Raw genomic sequence first — 18,072 nt, 5'->3', positions numbered from 1 at the left:
GCGAAATCATCGACATATGATGATTTTTTTCATGAGACTGAGGCCATGTTTTAGCCTTCAAGATAAATCAATTTGGTTAAAATTTTGGCCATTGTTTTCACTTATTAAGAGTTCTTATAGAAAAAATTCGATTCATTCCAGTAAATGGTCATTTGGCATAATAGTTATGATGTCTTCAAAATTTCCAAATAATTTTTTTTAATTTAACATGAAATATTATTCATTTTATTCTTTGTTACTGATATTCTTTAGAACCTAAATGAAGCACCGATTCCACGTCAATGTTTATTCTTCACCCCACCGTGCACGTTGAAATCGATCTTCAACGTCAATTGATTCAATCAACATGGAATCCATTCTTACGCACGATCCCCGGCGGCGTCTATTGACCATTCGGCATCACCTTGCCATTTCACACCTCTCCAGAATGAGTTTGAGCTCGATTTTTTTCCAGTTCCAGCCAGCAGGCACTTCAAAAGTTTCGATTTTTGAAATTTATTTTTGAAGCCAGAAAAAAATCGTGAATTGAGGTCTTCCGGTAACGCCGCGCTCAAACACACTCTCGAATCATAAACAATTAAAGGAAAACCGTGTCTTTTACGTCAAGCCAAGAGATTGTAATCTAAAGAAATCGCAACGGTTCCACAACGGCGCGCCCGCTTACAAGGCTAATCGGGCAATCTGTATGCAAGGAAGTTCCAAAGTTGTTGCTAAACGCTGATCACTGGATGGCGGCGCCCGCCCGGCATAAATCCACTAACGTGCGGTAGTAGTTAGCAGTGGGGTTTGTTTTATTTACAGGCCCATCAGGCAAAACTCCAACTCGGCGCGCGAAATCAATGACGTGCGACTTAATCATCTTCTTCAAAAGAGCGTATAGATACTTGCGGCAGAGACGCGCGTTACGTCCAGAGTATTCCCCGGGAATAAACTCCGGGTGTAGTATAAACATAGCATAGTGGTAGGTGATAGCTGAGTGTGCACCCAGAATTGGATGGTGTTACAAAATGTGGTTCTTTTTGCAGGATTTCGGAAAATAGTGTATTTCTTGAACACTCAGACTCAGACATGAGCAGGGTTGCCAGGTTGCCAGATAAATCTGGGTATGCCAGATTTTTCAAGTGTCAGCCAGAATAAAGATTCATCTTTCTCTGTGCCAGATATTGACAGATTTGGCCAGATTTTTCACTTTATGGCCTTTTTGAACAACTTTTTGATTAAAATTAACGAATTTAATTGAAAATCGAAAAAATTAGCATGTGTTTTTCTAAAAGAAAATGGCAATTCATAAATTGTTTGGCCATAAAATCAGTCAATCCATCTAAATTCTACAAACTGTTTAATTAATCCATGTATTCCTTCCCCTTCACTATTCAAAACTGTTAGATTTTCGTCTGCGATTTTTTTCCTGATTTATTATCGAAACTGTGCCAGATTTTTAAAATTTTGACCTGGTAACAGTGGACATGAGTCATGAAGTGTTCATGTTCCAAGTTGAACATTTTGCGTTCATAAATTCCGTTTTGCGTGTACCAAAGCAGAGACACGACCAAACGGGTGTGTCTGCCAGCTGGTCCACACAATGTTTGGCCAATTCCTGCAGGTCTAGGTGGATTCCCACCAGGAGCAGCTTTTATGGTGCGTGTATTTATGGCATACCGCCGAGCTCTATTTTTAGTCCCCAACGAACGAACTAAATACAAACTTAAGCACCACACAGTATATAGGGGAGAGTGGGGAGACTTGATCCTCGGGGACACTTGATCCCAAGCCTGTATCTCGTCAGCATGTGGGTAAAACAATTAGCTTTGTTCTAGAAAGTTGTGCGAAATTAACTAAAACTCATTGTAGAAAACAAAGAAAAAAATTAAAAAATGTTCAGATGGAGTTACACACATTTTTCTAAAACGAGCTGCAAAAAACTTCCAAGAGATCTTTTTTCCTTTTTTTGATATGCATAGAATACACTCAAAAATTATTCAAAAAAATATTTTTTATATATGAATTGTTTGATAAACTTATCAACTCCAAAACCCTTACGCATTTGTTGTTAAATTTATCGTCATACTATTTTTACAATCAATTGTTTAAAAAAGTGCGTTTAGGGAGACTTGATCCCTGCATTTTTACAGTCACTGGAATCAGCCTCAAGATTAATTAATTGGGCTGGGTTTTCATAAATAGTTTCCTTTAGTATATATGTACATAATTTACTGCAGTTTGAACCTTTTTTCAAAAGTTTTGTAAACAAAAATTTCCAGCTTTTGCAAACATGCTTCATTTTGGTCTAAAAAATAATATTTTAGGTTTTTAAATATTTTACATACTAAACTTGTTATATTTTGAACACAAACGTACAGGTTTAATGGGAAATTGCTGTAACTTATAGAAAATTAAAAGTTTGGATGAATAAGAAACATGTTGCTTAAGATTTCTTCAAAATGTTGAAAGGGGGATCAAGTTACCCCTAACATTTTTAAAATGCCGGTTTAAAATATTTTTTTAAAACGCTTGGCATGATTCGAGGAGTTCATCTGATGAAATACCCTTATTAGCCAAACATAGATGAATGTTTAAGCTTTCAATTCATACAAAAAGTTTATAGTTTTGTGAGAAATTGATAGAGTTATGTGCGATACAAAAAAAGGGGATCAAGTCTCCCCACTCTCCCCTACAGTTCAGCTGGTTCAGCTGGAGCATCCTGGTCTACGGGCGTCTTCTTCTTGCCCTTTGGCCACATGGGACGAAACGGGGCTAATTTTTACACAACTGTTTTCTTGGATGTGGCAGAATCCAATGGACAGGAAATTGTGTGAAGGGATTTCATTAGCCCCCGGAGTTAGTGACCAAAATGGGGCGGTAATCCATTTTCGCACCACGATGGTAAGACATAAATTACTTGGCCAGTAACACCAGCAGTGTGGGTTGTTGTAAGAAGCTTTTTTGGGGTCACTCGGTGGAGTCCCCTGGGGTAAACGAAAAAGTTCACAAAGAATAACTTGTTGCTTTTGTGAAATGATTCATTTCTCAGTTATCCTCGAAAAATTTACTCGAAGACAAATTCTTCAACCAAACTCTAACCCAAGTTTCCCCCCTCCTCTTCCAGCCCCACCCTCAGCTCCCGGATCCGCGCGCTCAGGATGAGCATGGAGCAGGTTCCGACGGTGACGACGCTGCTGCGGGCCTCCCGCGACGCCAACGAGTACCTGCTGAAGGAGGTGTTCCGGGACATCCTCGAGAATGGCATCTCGCGCGAGAATCTCAACTCGACGGATCGCAGCGGACGGGTGAGTGTGCATTATTTGCGGGCTAATTAATCCGACTCCCATGGTGATAGCCATGGCGATGACATCCTTTGCGAGAGAGAGAGAGAGAGTTAATCCGGCGATATAATCCGGAACCATGCACGGATAAATTATGTCCGAAAAAATGAGGACGATGAGCTGTTTACGATGGCATGTGGGAAAATAACTAGGTCCTGGCGGTGGCGCATTGACGCGTGGACAGAGTTTGACTCCGTCAACCGTCAACTGGGGTTAATTTGATCAGATTACTTATTTTCGCAAAACCAATACAAAACAAACCAAGTGAATCCCGTGTGACGGTATCAATCTCATTCATTAAAGGGCCACTCAACTGTTGCTACCGAGTAAACTCGACTAAAGTTGATTGGTTTGTGTTATAGTTCATCCAACGTTCTACTGTCTGATGATGGTGGATGATGACCTTTTGGCTAGGCCCTGTTTATTTGCGGGACTAGGCTGACAGTTACAACTCAGCCCACAACTTTGCCAGCTTTGAGGACGAACTTTCCCGTCGAGGAAGTTTGTGATCGGCCGTGGTGATGATGATGATGCGATGAAGTATGCTTTAGTACTGATTTGGCGTGGGAATTGCCGCAGTGGAACGTTGTTTGTTCCTGTCTGTAAAGTTGTAGACCATCGTACACATGATGTTGTATCTTCAAATGTCAATTAAATGTCATTTTAATAATTTTCTCAAAAATAACAACCTTTTTATTGAAACTTGATAAGGTCAACAAAAACAACTATAAAATATTTTTTATTATATTTTGAAAAGGCAATTCAAATCATTTAAAACTGATGTGAATATTACTGAACGTTTTTTTCTCTTCATTTTTTATGAAATGGGATACCTGTACACCAGGTCTGCCCAACTTACGGGACGTTGGCCAAATTGTTCAATTCAATGAAACTAAATCAATATTAATGATTTTCCTTGATTTTTTTTTTGTCTAATGCTTTCTTTATTTTTCTTTCTCTATTTATTGAAACTTTTGATAAAAAAATACAAAAAAAATCAATGCTTTTCAAATTCCAAGCTAAATCTTCAAAATCTGTATCATAAAATGCTTTGAACATGATTGCTTTGAACGATGCTGTCAAAAAATTGCAAACTGATTTGAAATGAATGCACATTTTTCCCTTGAGTTTCACAGCCTTTTTTCATCATTATTTGAAAACTAAAAAAAAGCTTTTGATACAAAATGAACAAATTTGTCGTTTTACAATGTACAGTCCAGACTCGAATTATTCGAAGGCCTCGGAAAAATTTCACTTCGGATAATCGAGCCTGGACTGTATTACTTTGGATAAGTGCAAAGAGGAGAGAGTGTAGCAAAACAAAAACAAACATTGAATTTGCTTTAGCGTTCATTGAAATGTAAATGTGAAACATTGACGAAAATTTAGAACACATTTTCGAATTTAACACTTAAAAATTTAAAAATCCTTCATTGGAACTTTATTTTATTTTAAGTTTTTTATTATAATTAATCATTTAATTTTTATTTTTCAAAGAAGATATAGGGGTAATTCTCTACCAACTCACACGAAATCGGGAAAAGTTGCCCCGACCCCTCTTTGATTTGCGTGAAACTTTGTCCTAAGGGGTAACTTTTGTCCCTGATCATGAATCCGAGATTCGTTTTTTTCTATCTCGTGACGGAGGAGCGGTACGACCCCTTTCATTTTTGAGCATGCCAAAAAAGAGGTGTTTTTCCAGTAATTTGCAGCCTGAAACGGTGATGAGATAGAAATTTGGTGTCAAAGAATTAAAAAAAAACGTATTTTTCATCGAGAAAATTACTAAAAAAGTGTTAAAACTCTGCCATTTTCCGTTACTCGACTGTAAAAATTTTTGGAACATGTCATTTTAAGGGAAATTTAATGTACTTTTCGAATCTACATTGACCCAGAAGGGTCATTTTTTCATTCACAACAAAAATTTTCATTTTAAAATTTCGTGTTTTTTTTACTTTGCATGGTTATTTTTTAGAGTGTAACAATGTTCTACAAAGTTGCAGAGCAGACAATTACAAAAAATTTGATATATAGACGTAAGGGGTTTGCTTATAAACATCACGAGTTATCGGGATTTTACAAAAAAAAGTTTTGAAAAAATTAGCCATCGTCGATCATGGCCGTTTATGGTAACCCGCGACAGACACGGACGACGAAACAAAGAGAAACGCAAAAAGTAACTTTTTCAAAACTTTTTTTCGTAAAATCGCGATAACTCGTGATGTTTATAAGCAAAACCCTAATGTTTGTATATCAATTTTTGTAATTGTCTGCTCTACAACTTTGTAGAATATTATTACACTCTAAAAAATAACCCTGCAAAGTTAGAACAAACACAAAATTTTAAAATGAAAAATTTTGATCTAAATGAAAAAAATGACCTTTCTGGGTCAATGTAGATTCGAAAAGTACATAAAATTTCCCATAAAATGACATGTTCCAAAAAATTTCACAGTCGAGTAGCGGAAAATGACAGAGTTTTTAACACTTTTTTAGTGTTTTTTACGATGAAAAATACGTTTTTTTCGGAATTCTGAGTACGCTATCAAATCGGGCTTCTAATTTTACATAAAAGTCCCTTTGACAACAAATTTCTATCCCATCACTGTTTCAGGCTGCAAATTATTGAAAAACACCTCTTTTTTCGTATGCTTAAAAATTAAAGGGGCCGTACCGCCCCTCCATCACGAGATATCGAAAAACGGACCTCGGATTCGTGATCAGGGACAAAAGTTACCTCTTAGGGCAAAGTTTCACGCAAATCGAAGAGGGGTCGGGGCAACTTTTCCCGATTTCGTGTGAGTTGGTATAGAATTACCCAAAAATAAACGTGTATTACGTTAATTTATTTTGAATAATTTTCAATCGACTATACAAGTTTCTTCCACACAAAAAAGTAAAGAGCGAGTCCAAGAGCAAAGCATACCCATCTCGCATCGAACTCAACAATCTGCCTGAAATTTCCAGGGGTTGTTTGTACATATCAAACTAGCATCTGGCCAAGATATGAATACTCTAGTTCAATGGGAAGTGGGACAAATCGTGACACAAAGTTTGAATGTTCAAAAATGTCAAAAATCTGACTTAGACAAAATTAAATTAAATTTCAAAATTCAAAATACATCTGAAAGGGCTTGAAAAATGCAACAAAATGCGGGGTGCGGCATTCCAATCGATTAAATCGAAAAGGAGTTACTGGCAGTTATGTGAAAAAATAGCGCAATGTTCAAACTCAAATAAAAAAGTGTTCCATCCAGATATCAACTAGATTCGACCTGGAGCTTGTAAGGGACATCTGGGACTACCATCTAAGATTGATAACGCGTTGGGTATGGCAGTTTACCATATAAAATAAACAATATTTCTTTTAGTGATTTTTTGGTTGTAAATTTTTGCTCAGGAGACTACTTGGATCCAATTTTCTGGTGATAATTTTATCATATTCATATTTCTGAGTCTATTTCACATTAGAAAAATGCATAAAAATGATTATTTTCTTTATTTTAGTCAAAAACCTGAAATAAAATTTGAAATGGCCTTAGTTTGGTACAAATTTTATTTAAGGTTTTCATTCCACGGCTCTGGTCAAGGTCGAGGGGTTTGGAATAAAACAAAAAAAATCAAATTTTAAGGCTTACTTTCGAAATTTCGAAATATAAAAATATAACAAAATTTTAGATATCAATTAAGCTTAAATTTGTGATATACTCTCAACGATAAAGCTTATTTTTCTGGGAACAATGACCTTTTGTACGATCGCAAAGGATTTAAGATGGATTTTCGATGCAATTTTTTAAAATTAACATCGTGGTCCTTCTTGACAGAAAAGGTCCTACTTGACAACTCGGTTTCAAGGGGATAATAGTTGATCCATTGAACAAATGTTGTCTTGTTAATATATATTTTTTGCATTAAATCTAATCTAATCTAATCTAATATAACACAAACGCAGCCAGTCCGATGAAAGCATGCTGGAAAGTCTTGTGATTAGATTACGCTACAAGCACTTTTCTTGTCATTATTAATAATTGCAGTACATCCGAGACCACCCGAAAATGTATTGCAAAAATTAAAGCGGCCAGCCCTACTACGTTGTGTTTACCGCAGAGAGGATTCTGAGAACGGAACACATTTCACAGAATCTACAGTGGAGGAAGGATGCGTGGACATACCGTACCAAATGCTCCTGTTTACAGTTTCATATGTGTTTTGTATAATGTGTTAAGTGTAAAATATAGTGTGGTTATATAATCAATTTAATATAATAATGCAATAAAATGGTCATTTAATAAAATCCCTTCACCTATATATAATAACCACACACCCAAGCACACAAACAGCGACACAATAGAAATGAAAATGAGCATGCAAAAACAAGACAGCGCGTCCCCGTGGTCAGCGCACTAATCTAATATATATTTTTTAATTTATATTTTTTGCATTAAAATGAAAAAAGTGATCAGTAGTGGTTTTAATCGTGTTTTTTACCGTTGTACATAAAAATTAACATAGGGCTTTAGGACCCAATAATTTTGATTTTTAACACGATTTCATTTTTACTCTAGCTATTCAAACAGTGTTATGCTATGTGAAAAATCATAATTTATTTGCGCAACCTTACATCAGAATTAACATATTTTTTTGAAATGCTACGCAGGAAATGCACTTTTGATTAATTTAGTTTAAAAATTATATTATGCATGTCTTTAAAAAAATCGATTTCCATTCTAATTGAAATTAAAAAAAAATATTCAAGATGTAAGACATAAGTCTACTTTAAAATGAATTAAGTTGAGAGTTCCACTTGAAAATCCCTAAATGTTGGTCCAACGGAAACAGAAACGATTATTTTCTTTTACATTTTCCACGTGTAGGTTTTCCGTTTGCTATTATGGCCCAAAAAAACTGCAAAAATTTGCAAGATCTGGGAATAATGGAAACATAACAGAAAAGTATTAATTTCCTATCGCGCATATTGCACAAATGTGCGTGGGAAGTGTGCGGATTTTCCGCAGCAGTTTTCCCCGGCAATTTTCCCTTCCTATTTTCCATATCGCCACACCACTAAAACCGCTGCGCTACTCACAAGTCCCGGGGCTTGCATTCCTCGGTGAAAACCTCGTGATAGGCGAAAATTGATTTATTTACTTTCACGTCTCGATTTCCCGACCGGCGCTTTTCAATTGGCACGGGAAAAAGGTCGAACGGTGTGTGGCGTCTCTGTGATCGGTGCCCGAACAGAACCCGCGCGAGTTTCACGTCCAGGGACGTCCGATTGAACGATTCGCGGAAATTTTGTTATTACGAACAGTGGGATGGGCTTGTAGTGGGCAGAATTTTATTGTTCATGTTGAGTAAACAGTTTTGTCTGCTCTAATTGTATTTTCCTTGAAATCATAATTGTTATTTAAAATCTGGAAATGTCTTCAGAAGGTTTAACCAAGGTCAAAATTTGAGTCAATTACAATAAACTACCGTGATTTGAAAACAACTTCAAATAGGGGGTAAATACCACATATGCATGGTTTGGGAACTGCAAGTGCTAATTTCGTGGCAGCAGCTGCCACAGGTCAGGTTGAAATGGCCAACCGAAATGTTGACTGCCACCCGGGGCCCGGGTTGGCTGCGTTGGCGTGAATCATGGACTTGTTTTGGCTGAGGTCTGAACCACGCCAAACGTTGTTGTGTGCAGCGGTTGAGCAGAGGAAAAACAACCAGCCACGTCAGTGATTGAGTTTAAGTAATTTAATTTAAATTTAACCTACTCACGGTCGATTGATAGGTTGCGGTTTCTGAAACAAAAAAAAAGACACCGCGGGACAACCACCGCGAGAGCGCCAGGAGATGAATGAAATTTGTTCAGCTTCATTGAAGACACAAGAGGAACGAAATTAGGTTAGCTCTACTCGGCAATGATGCTGTTTGTTGTTCAAAATAGAATATCTGTAAATGTCAAAGGGAGCGAAATAGATTGTTGAGCAACTAGATGATCTAGGGGTCGCACTAACAAATTTATTGAGGTTATTTTCAATCATATGCGATTAGTTCGAAAAATAAAACTTGTTATTAAACCAATAATCTACCGATTTTGTTATGCAATATTGTATTGATTTGTCAGTAACATAAAATCGTTTACCGTTGACTAAATTACTAAACAAAAATTTGCTTAATTAAATTCAAAAGATTGATAATTTAGAATCAGAACATCTTTTGAGCTTTAGCACAACATAGTCGACATTAATTTGGCAGTGTTGCCAATTTAGGAAAAAAAATTTTTTTTAGACGTGGAAAAAATAAGATAAAATGGCTTTATTTTTACACTTAAAATTAAATTTGCATTGAAAAATGGGTATTCGGCCATGGGTAATTCTCCGCCAACTCACACAGCAGTTGCCCCGACCCCTCTTCGATTTGCGTGAAACTTTGTCCTAAGGGATAACTTTTGTCCCTGATCACGAATCCGAGGTCTGTTTTTTGATATCTCGTGACGGAGGGGCGGTACGACCCCTTCAATTTTTAAACATGCGAAAAAAGAGATGTTTTTCAATAATTCGCAACTTGAAACGGTGATGAGATAGAAATTTGGTGTCAAAGGGACTTTTATGTAAAATAGACGCACGATTTGATGGTGTACTCAGAATTCCGAAAAAACGTATTTTTCATCGAAAAAACACAAAAAAGTTTTAAAAATTCTCCCATTTTTCGTTACTCGACTGTAAAAAAATTTGGAACATGTCATTTTATGGGAAATTTAATGTACTTTTCGAATCTACATTGACCCAGAAGGGTCATTTTTTTATTTAGAACAAAATTTTTCATTTTAAAATTTCGTGTTTTTTCTAACTTTGCAGGGTAATTTTTTAGAGTGCAATAATGTTCTACAAAGTTGTAGAGCATACAAATACAAACATTTTGATAGATAGACATAAGGGGTTTGCTAATAAACATCACGAGTTATCGCGATTTTACGAAAAAAAAGTTTTGTCGTCCGTGTCTGTCGCGGATGACCATGAACGGTCATGATCAACGACGACCAACTTATTCAAAACTTTTTTTCGTAAAATCGCGATAACTCGTGATGTTTATTAGCAAACCCCTTATGTCTATATATCAAAATTTTTGTATTTGTATGCTCTACAACTTTGTAGAACATTATTGCACTCTAAAAAATTACCCTGCAAAGTTAGAAAAAACACGAAATTTTAAAATGAAAAATTTTGTTCTAAATGAAAAAATAACCCTTCTGGGTCAATGTAGATTCGAAAAGTAAATCAAATTTCCCATAAAATGACATGTTCCAAATTTTTTTACAGTCGAGTAACGGAAAATGGGAGAATTTTTAAAACTTTTTTAGTGTTTTTTTCGATGAAAAATACGTTTATTCGGAATTCTGAGTACGCTATCAAATCGGGCGTCTAATTTTACATAAAAGTCCCTTTGACACCAAATTTCTATCTCATCACCGTTTCAGGCTACAAATTATTGAAAAACACCTCTTTTTTCGCATGTTCAAAAATTGAAGGGGTCGTACCGCCCCTCCGTCACGAGATATCAAAAAACGGACCTCGGATTCGTGATCAGGGACAAAAGTTACTCCTTAGGACAAAGTTTCACGCAAATCGAAGAGGGGTCGGGGCAACTTTTCCCGATTTCGTGTGAGTTGGTAGAGAATTACCCCCATACTTTCATACACTTTGTAGCCCAGGGCGGCGAAGTCCTTGTAGATAAAAGGAAGATACTAGTGGTTGGTACTAGCAATGGTGGCCGACAGTTATAAAGTCAACTTCGTTTTTAAAAAAATACTGCACCGTTTTCCAGTTAGGGATCATCCATAAACCACGTGGACACTTTAGGGGGGGGGGAGGGTGAGTATGGACAATTGCCCACGAGAAGGGGGAGAGATTTCCAAAAAAGTGTCCACGTGGTTTATTGATGGTCCCGTTATTGCAAATCATAATTAATTTTTTGTCTGAAAATATTATTTTCGAAATGATCAGACAATTTCCTATACATATGGTTGAAAGACATTGAAGACTAGTCCAATGGTTAAAGAAATACAGCCTCTGAAAGAGAAGAAAACAAAAAAAATGAAGTTTTTTAAAAACATCATCAAAAAGCGCAGATGTTTTAAGTGATGGTAACACCATAAAAATGTATCTGATTTCATTATCAAAGCATTATAAAATTATCCGCTTCTTTTAAAAAAATATTTATCTTTTTTCGAAAAAAAATATTTTCTGTAGAAAAGATCTATTTTTTCATTTTTTATTTATTTTCTTATCCATAAACAAAATCTATTCTCTAATACAGTATTTTTAAAAATAAATGTGTTTGAATGAGCCAAAAAAAACAATTCTTGGATTAAGAATAACATTAACAAAATAAATTACCTTTTGAAAATCATTATTCAAAAAGAATATGGAAATGTTGTAAAAAACACAACGACGATTATTTTTTTTCTATCAGCTTTCTTAGTCATTCGCTGTCTTATCCAAAATGTTATCCATAACATTTCCAAAATTCATGTGTAAAAATCCAAAGCAATCTACAAATACTGCACATTATTTGCAATAAAGTGAAGCGTTTTTAATGTATAGCCATTCGAGTTTTAACTGAGGCTCAAATTCAGGTAAAAATAAGCATATTTTAGAATTCAAACAATATTTTTTTCAAGCAGCTGAGAAAAATTGAACAACATTTGTATTTAAGCTCTTCTGAAACATTATGTTTAATTATCATATTTTAAAAATATTGATGCACCAAAAATTGGAAAAAAACAGAGATTTAATTTTTAAACATTGAAAATCGACCCGATAGTTGTCGAGCTATCGTCAGCTGAATAATTAAAGTTATTTAGAAAATGTATGGAGCCTTACAAAGACGAAAACAATTAGAAATGCATTTTTTTTTTGTAATTAGGAAGCAACCCCAAAAATTTCCGTCAGGTCATATATGAGAAGTTCTTTAATAGAAATCAAATTCTTCATTTTTTTTATTGAATGTTGAAATATGAACAGATGACTGAAATATTTTTTTTTAGTTAAAACACTCAGTTCTTTGCACATTTTTGCTTTAAAAAAATATAGGGTAACAATTATTTTTAAAGCATATTCATAATTTCCATAATAAAAATAAAATATAGAATGAAAAGTGTTTTAAAATTCATTATACACCTTTCCAGTTGTTTTGCAATCATTAGTTTCCAAAGTATCTAAGTATTGGCAAAAAAAAAATTTTTTGCGAATAAAAAAGTTTTTGCGGAGCTGTGCATTGGAATTTCATTAAAAAATCCGAATATTTTAAATCCAGCCAAAACATGCTAAATATGACTATCAATGCAGAAAAATGCATTTTAGATTATTTTTTTTTCAGTTGATTTTACTTCTATTTTCATTCAAATTTAGAAGTTTTCTGAAAAAAAAAATTGCCCCCTTATTTTTTGGAAAAAATTGAAGCGGGGGGAGGGGGGGGTGCGACATAAACATTGAAAAATATTTGCAACGGCCTTAATAATAACTTTTATTATTCATCATTCTTCCCTACTGAAGGTAACTAGAAAATATTAATCTAAAGCCTTTTGCCTCTATTTGAAAGCCAGCATCAAACGGAGTCATACCCTCTGCAAACCATGCAAGCTCAATGATGCGAGAATCTTGCTGATTGCGATTATGTTCGATCTTGCATTATCTAAATGTGAAACGACATCGCAATTTTTACCTACCCAAATGGGTATCCATTAGTGTGCTGCATGCAATGCACATGTCAGCTGATTTTTTAGGTTTACTTGGAAATCATATCCTTGTAAATGACACAGAAGTGCACTGTAAAGAAAAACAACAAAAATCTTTGCGAAGTTTTCGAATCTGACAAAAAACAACATTAATATTTTTACAGTCACATCTGCAAGGATAAACGACCAGCCGTATGTGTAAATGGCAACAGATGATTATCACTGTGTGTTTGTGGCCATTTTTCCTTCCCCAACGAGGTCACACTTTCTGCCGATGACAGAAGGCAAACCATTATTGTCAGCATGTCACTCTGGCTGCATAAAGGTGAAAATTATGATGATTTGCTGACATGACTGGACTCCATTCTGCCTACATGCACACGTGAAACTTAGGCAACAGAGTCACGTGAAGGGGGTGGAATTGGTGCAGTTTTGAAATTTCTCAAATTCCCTGCAACGTAACCTGCCAGCATCTGCGACATTTATTGGACGACACTTGATGCCAATTCCACCGCCAAATGTCACCCGGTCATCATCCAAATATTTGCATCTGCCGGGTTTACTTTTTGGCCACCAGGACGAAACAAAAAAAAGAACGTCCCCTTCATGGCCGCGCCACACTGCAGACGAATCACTTATTCATCGTGGTGAGGAACCACACGTGTCACAATTCTGGTGTACCGAGTATTTGCCTGAATTTATGCTAACCTTTTTTTTTTCTTCTATCACTTTCTCTCCCCACAGACGGCCATTTCGTACATCTGCTCGACCAACTTGACAAACTTTTTGGAGCTGTTCCTCCAGCTGCCCGGAATCGACGTAAACAAGCCGGACAACGAGGGCAACTCCCCGCTCCACTTTGCGGCACAGGCTGGTGAGTAGACTTTTACTGCGTTTGCATACATTTCGGCGTGAACGTATAAATTTAGGGGTAATACTGTCAATAAAACGTGCCTTATTCTATAAACAAGTCATTTACGCATTGTTGAGTTCGATTCAAATTTTTGTTTTGTTAAAATCAAACCCATGAAAGAATTCGCAGTTCGGCTGAACTGAGGTCACGTGCCACGCCGGTCAACAATATTCTAAAACTTTGTTAATCAAGCAGTCAAAAACCGTCCACCACACCAGCCAATGATCTCGATGATGAGCTATGAATAACTAATGACTTGCAATTGGGTTTGAATCGAATATTATTTATTTCCCGTCGCAAAAAAAAAGAATCATTTTATGATTGTCAGCGACTGCAGTGAAGCCGTCATGTTTCATTTTTGGTCCAATGTCATCGGTTTGTTTATGTGGCTTGACAAAATCTAGTTTTATTTATTTATAGATGCATTCAACTTAACATTGATAAGTTTTATTTTTGTGACCAACCAATGTTTGCCTGGAAGAGGAAGTCATCGAAAGGTGTCGCGGAGGAATTTTAATTCATGTCGATGTGGAAATCCGCAATTTAAATTGTTTAGTTTTAGCACGTGTCAGCTGTAATGTCGTTGTTTCGATTCAATGAGTTATTTGAAGCAACACTGTCGGTCCATATTTTAAGGGCAACGGTGAGCTTTTGCAACACTGGTGGACATTTTAACGCTTGAAATGGTCACCCTAATGCCGAAACTAACATTACAGAAATGCCGTTTTATTATTGTTTTTATTATAACCTAAACTTCCAATCCGAGAAAAAGAGGGAATTTTCGTTGTACTTCTCCCTTTTTCTCTTGGTAGTTTAGGTGTTAAAGAAACTTTACCACTGCAGTTGTATTGGTGTCGAAATTGTATTATTACGCCTTTTTGAAATGTTGTTTCCAAAATGGAAAATTCACACAATTCACAAATTCAAGACTAACATTTCAAAAAGACCAAATTTAAAAAATATGCCCTTTTGAAATGTTAGTGTTGATTCAAAATGATCAGAAAATTTCACAAATTCCTGAAGATGGTTGGGCGGTTGCCCCATCTTGCTCAACTCTGTGCACGCTAGTATCTATAGTTATTCTGCAAATGTGTGAGTATCCAGATTTCCAGGCGAAGATGGCGTTACGCGTGATTTTGAAATTTCTGACGTGCACCATTTGTAGTGCCATCTTCGCTTAAAAATCTGGAAAGTTTTGATTGGTTGACAATATTTTTTCAATTGAAGGTATGATAAAGTTGACTAAATATTTAACAATTATTATAGCGAATCATACTTATTAACATTACGACTACACCTAAGTTGTAAAAATAAGTTTTCGAAGAGCTAAGCTAAGAAACTACTTGGTGCGGTTTTATTTAAAATTTCATTAATACACTACAGACTCAATTATCGGAAGCTTTCGTAAAAATTTCACTTAGGCAAGAATCAGTTTTTGTTCGTTATTATTTTGTTATTTTTCTTACTATTAATAAATCTGATTGGTGTTAACAAAAATACAATGCACTCCCCACAAAATAAATTTAGCTGTTTTATTTTTAATTTACCGAAAAAAAGAATTGTCTTCAAATTCCTTTCATTCTCACTATGAAGTGGATGATTCCTGGGTACATTCCCTATTATTTATACAATTATTTTCTAAAGTAGAGTATCCCAAAAAAAAATTGCAATGTTTTACATGATAAAAATGTTCAGAAACATTCTAATCTCTTCAACGCAGGCTTATCCGACATCGTCAACATGCTAATCACCAAGTGTCGCAGTTTGGTCATCGACCCGAAGAACAATCTCGGCTTCACTCCCCTGATGAAGGCTGCCCTGCAGGGCCGAACTCGGTGCGCCAAGCTGCTGCTGTTCGCTGGTAAGTTGCTCTAACCTTATAGAAGTTGCATTTCCTCCGCGTTTCCCGGGAGATATTTTCCATTGACTGCTTTTTTCGGTCTTTTTGCGGACAGGGGCATCGCCGGTCGAGACCGACACGGGTCGGGGCTTTAGGGCGGAACAGTGGGCCCGATTCTGTGGCAGGTAAGAACCGATCGAAGCGTTGACGGTTGTCGTGTGACCACGTGTGATTGAAGTGACTTTTTGAACGTTCCAGACACACGTGCGCCGAAACGATAGAGCAGTGCGCCCGGGCTCGGCTGCTGGACAAGAGCGCCCCCTGTGGCAAGTGGTCCCACGACATCAATCTGCCCGGGGATAAGGGCTCGGCGACCACTCTGAAGGCTACGCGGAGCAGCAGCATCGCCGTGACATCCAGCACCACCAATCAGAACGGTTTGAAGCGTCTAGTTCAGGTTTTGGAGGGAAGATTTGATCACTTGGTTTGGTTTCAGGACTACGCTCCAAGTTCCGCAAAGTATTTCCCTTCAATTTCTCCACCAAGGACAAACAAGTCGCCGCGTCGAAGGAGGGCGTGGACGAAAACTACACCAAGGACCTGGTGAACTATCTGAAATCGGCCACGATCTGCGTAAGTGGACCGGCGCTGTCCGCCAACCGGAAGATCATTCAGAGCCTTATCCGACCACTAGAAGTGCCAAAGTAAGAAGCTAGCCTCTAGCCTAGAGACATTACGTGCCGCTTCCCAAAACACCCCAGAACCAGCTGCTCATCTCCGCTTACTAACCACATTCTGCCTGCCATAACGATTCGAGTCCAAAACTCTCATGTACTCACGCTACCAAGTCCCACAAGTATAACCTAGAAAAACATCCTGAACCATGATCAAAACAAACTCGCTTAGCTCACGCTGTATAGGATCATCACTAACGAGGAATTGAACATAAAGAAACGCTACCCGCTACTAACCAGTAAGCCAACACGTACTAACAGCACACCTAGCCCTAACCTAACCTATAAAAATAAAAAAATAAATAAAACCTACCACGTATAAAACTATGCCAAACAAAACCCATTAAGCAACACTCAAACATCCACCCTATGATGTCCTTCCGCAGACTAGAAGTGACCTACGCCCACAATAATGCACTGATCAAGAAGTACGAGGCGTCGCCCGAAGCCGGAAGTGCACCAAGCGATGACCCCTTGGACGAGCACGAGTCAGCAGCGCCGACGGTGGCGCCACCACCGCTGCCACCGCGGGCCAAGGTCTAATGAGCGCGTGTGTACGTGACTGTATGTGTCTGTGTGTATGCAAATGATGTGTGACTTCCGTGTGAGTGTGGCGAAAAATCAAACACCAACAACTTCCGGCACACCGCCATCGCAGGATGAACGAGGTCAAAGTCGCGGTTTAAAACAATACCAAGTGCATCGTGAAGGAAATCTCTCGTTGAGTTATGTATGTTTGTAATCGTTATCTTTACAAGAAAAAAAACAAATTCTAGTTGGTACCATCAAGTGCATTGAAATGATAAGAATAATGTTAGTCTAATTAGATGTGGAAAACAAACAAACACTTAGCCGAAGACTACTTTCTAAACCAATTTGTCAAGAATCTCTCTCTTTGTGTACAAAAATTCATCATTCTGCTCGGCAGTAGCTGTTTGACCTTTAGAGGCCAGTGTGCTAAACAGTGCTCTTTTTTATATACTACATGATATCTACTATGTAATTTACCTAGGATTAATGTTAAAATGTGAAATAAACAGCATCAATACCAATTGATTTAAGAATAAATTAGTAAATAAGGCAGTTTTTGTTACCTGTGAGAAAATCTACATCATACAGTGATACTTTTGTTTTTAGCAAAGCCGTTTTATTAGGCGCCATCTTGAATATCTCGAAATTGGTCTATGTCAAAAGAGTATATAGAGATATCCACGCGCGAGAATGTGTTAGTTTTAACAAAATTTACACGCATACTTAGGCAAATCGAGTAGAATGATTCGTCTGTCAAAATCAGCTGTGTTCTTTGTTATACCACGAGCACGTGGTAAACAGCTGGTTTTTACAGACGATTGATCTACTCGATTTGCCTATGTCTGCGTAAAAAAAGTGTAAACAAAATCAGCTGCTTGGAATTCAGCCAATCACAATCGTTCAAAACCAAAACAATACTTCAAATACGAATACTAACACAGAATCATGGTGTGCGTGAGAGAAACCTTGGAGATCTCTATTGCGATATCCGAGAAACAGAA

At 37.0% G+C, this 18,072-nt stretch overlaps 1 protein-coding gene across 3 annotated transcripts in view; it reads left to right on the top strand.

The window, feature by feature from the left end:
* The window catches only part of LOC120420678 (uncharacterized), a 57,496-nt gene extending 39,902 nt beyond the window's left edge, over window positions 1-17,594 (top strand). For 2 of the 3 annotated variants that reach the window (XM_052710271.1, XM_052710272.1), the window contains 7 exons: window positions 3,107-3,287; window positions 13,798-13,927; window positions 15,687-15,827; window positions 15,922-15,991; window positions 16,065-16,243; window positions 16,303-16,510; window positions 16,927-17,594. In XM_052710271.1, coding sequence (XP_052566231.1) covers window positions 3,107-3,287; window positions 13,798-13,927; window positions 15,687-15,827; window positions 15,922-15,991; window positions 16,065-16,243; window positions 16,303-16,510; window positions 16,927-17,083 — 1,066 coding nt within the window. In that variant the 3' untranslated portion in view covers window positions 17,084-17,594. Of the gene's footprint in view, window positions 1-3,106; window positions 3,288-13,797; window positions 13,928-15,686; window positions 15,828-15,921; window positions 15,992-16,044; window positions 16,244-16,302; window positions 16,511-16,926 lie in introns of those variants that run through there. The other variant, XM_052710273.1, reaches the window with a different exon arrangement.
* Window positions 17,595-18,072: the final 478 nt, after the last annotated feature.

The sequence above is a fragment of the Culex pipiens genome, chromosome 3 (genome assembly GCF_016801865.2).
Source record: "Culex pipiens pallens isolate TS chromosome 3, TS_CPP_V2, whole genome shotgun sequence".
In the NCBI taxonomy this organism is placed as follows: Eukaryota; Metazoa; Arthropoda; class Insecta; order Diptera; family Culicidae; genus Culex; species Culex pipiens.
Note: the sequence above shows the minus strand (reverse complement) of the source record. Positions and strands in the feature narration are given on the sequence as shown.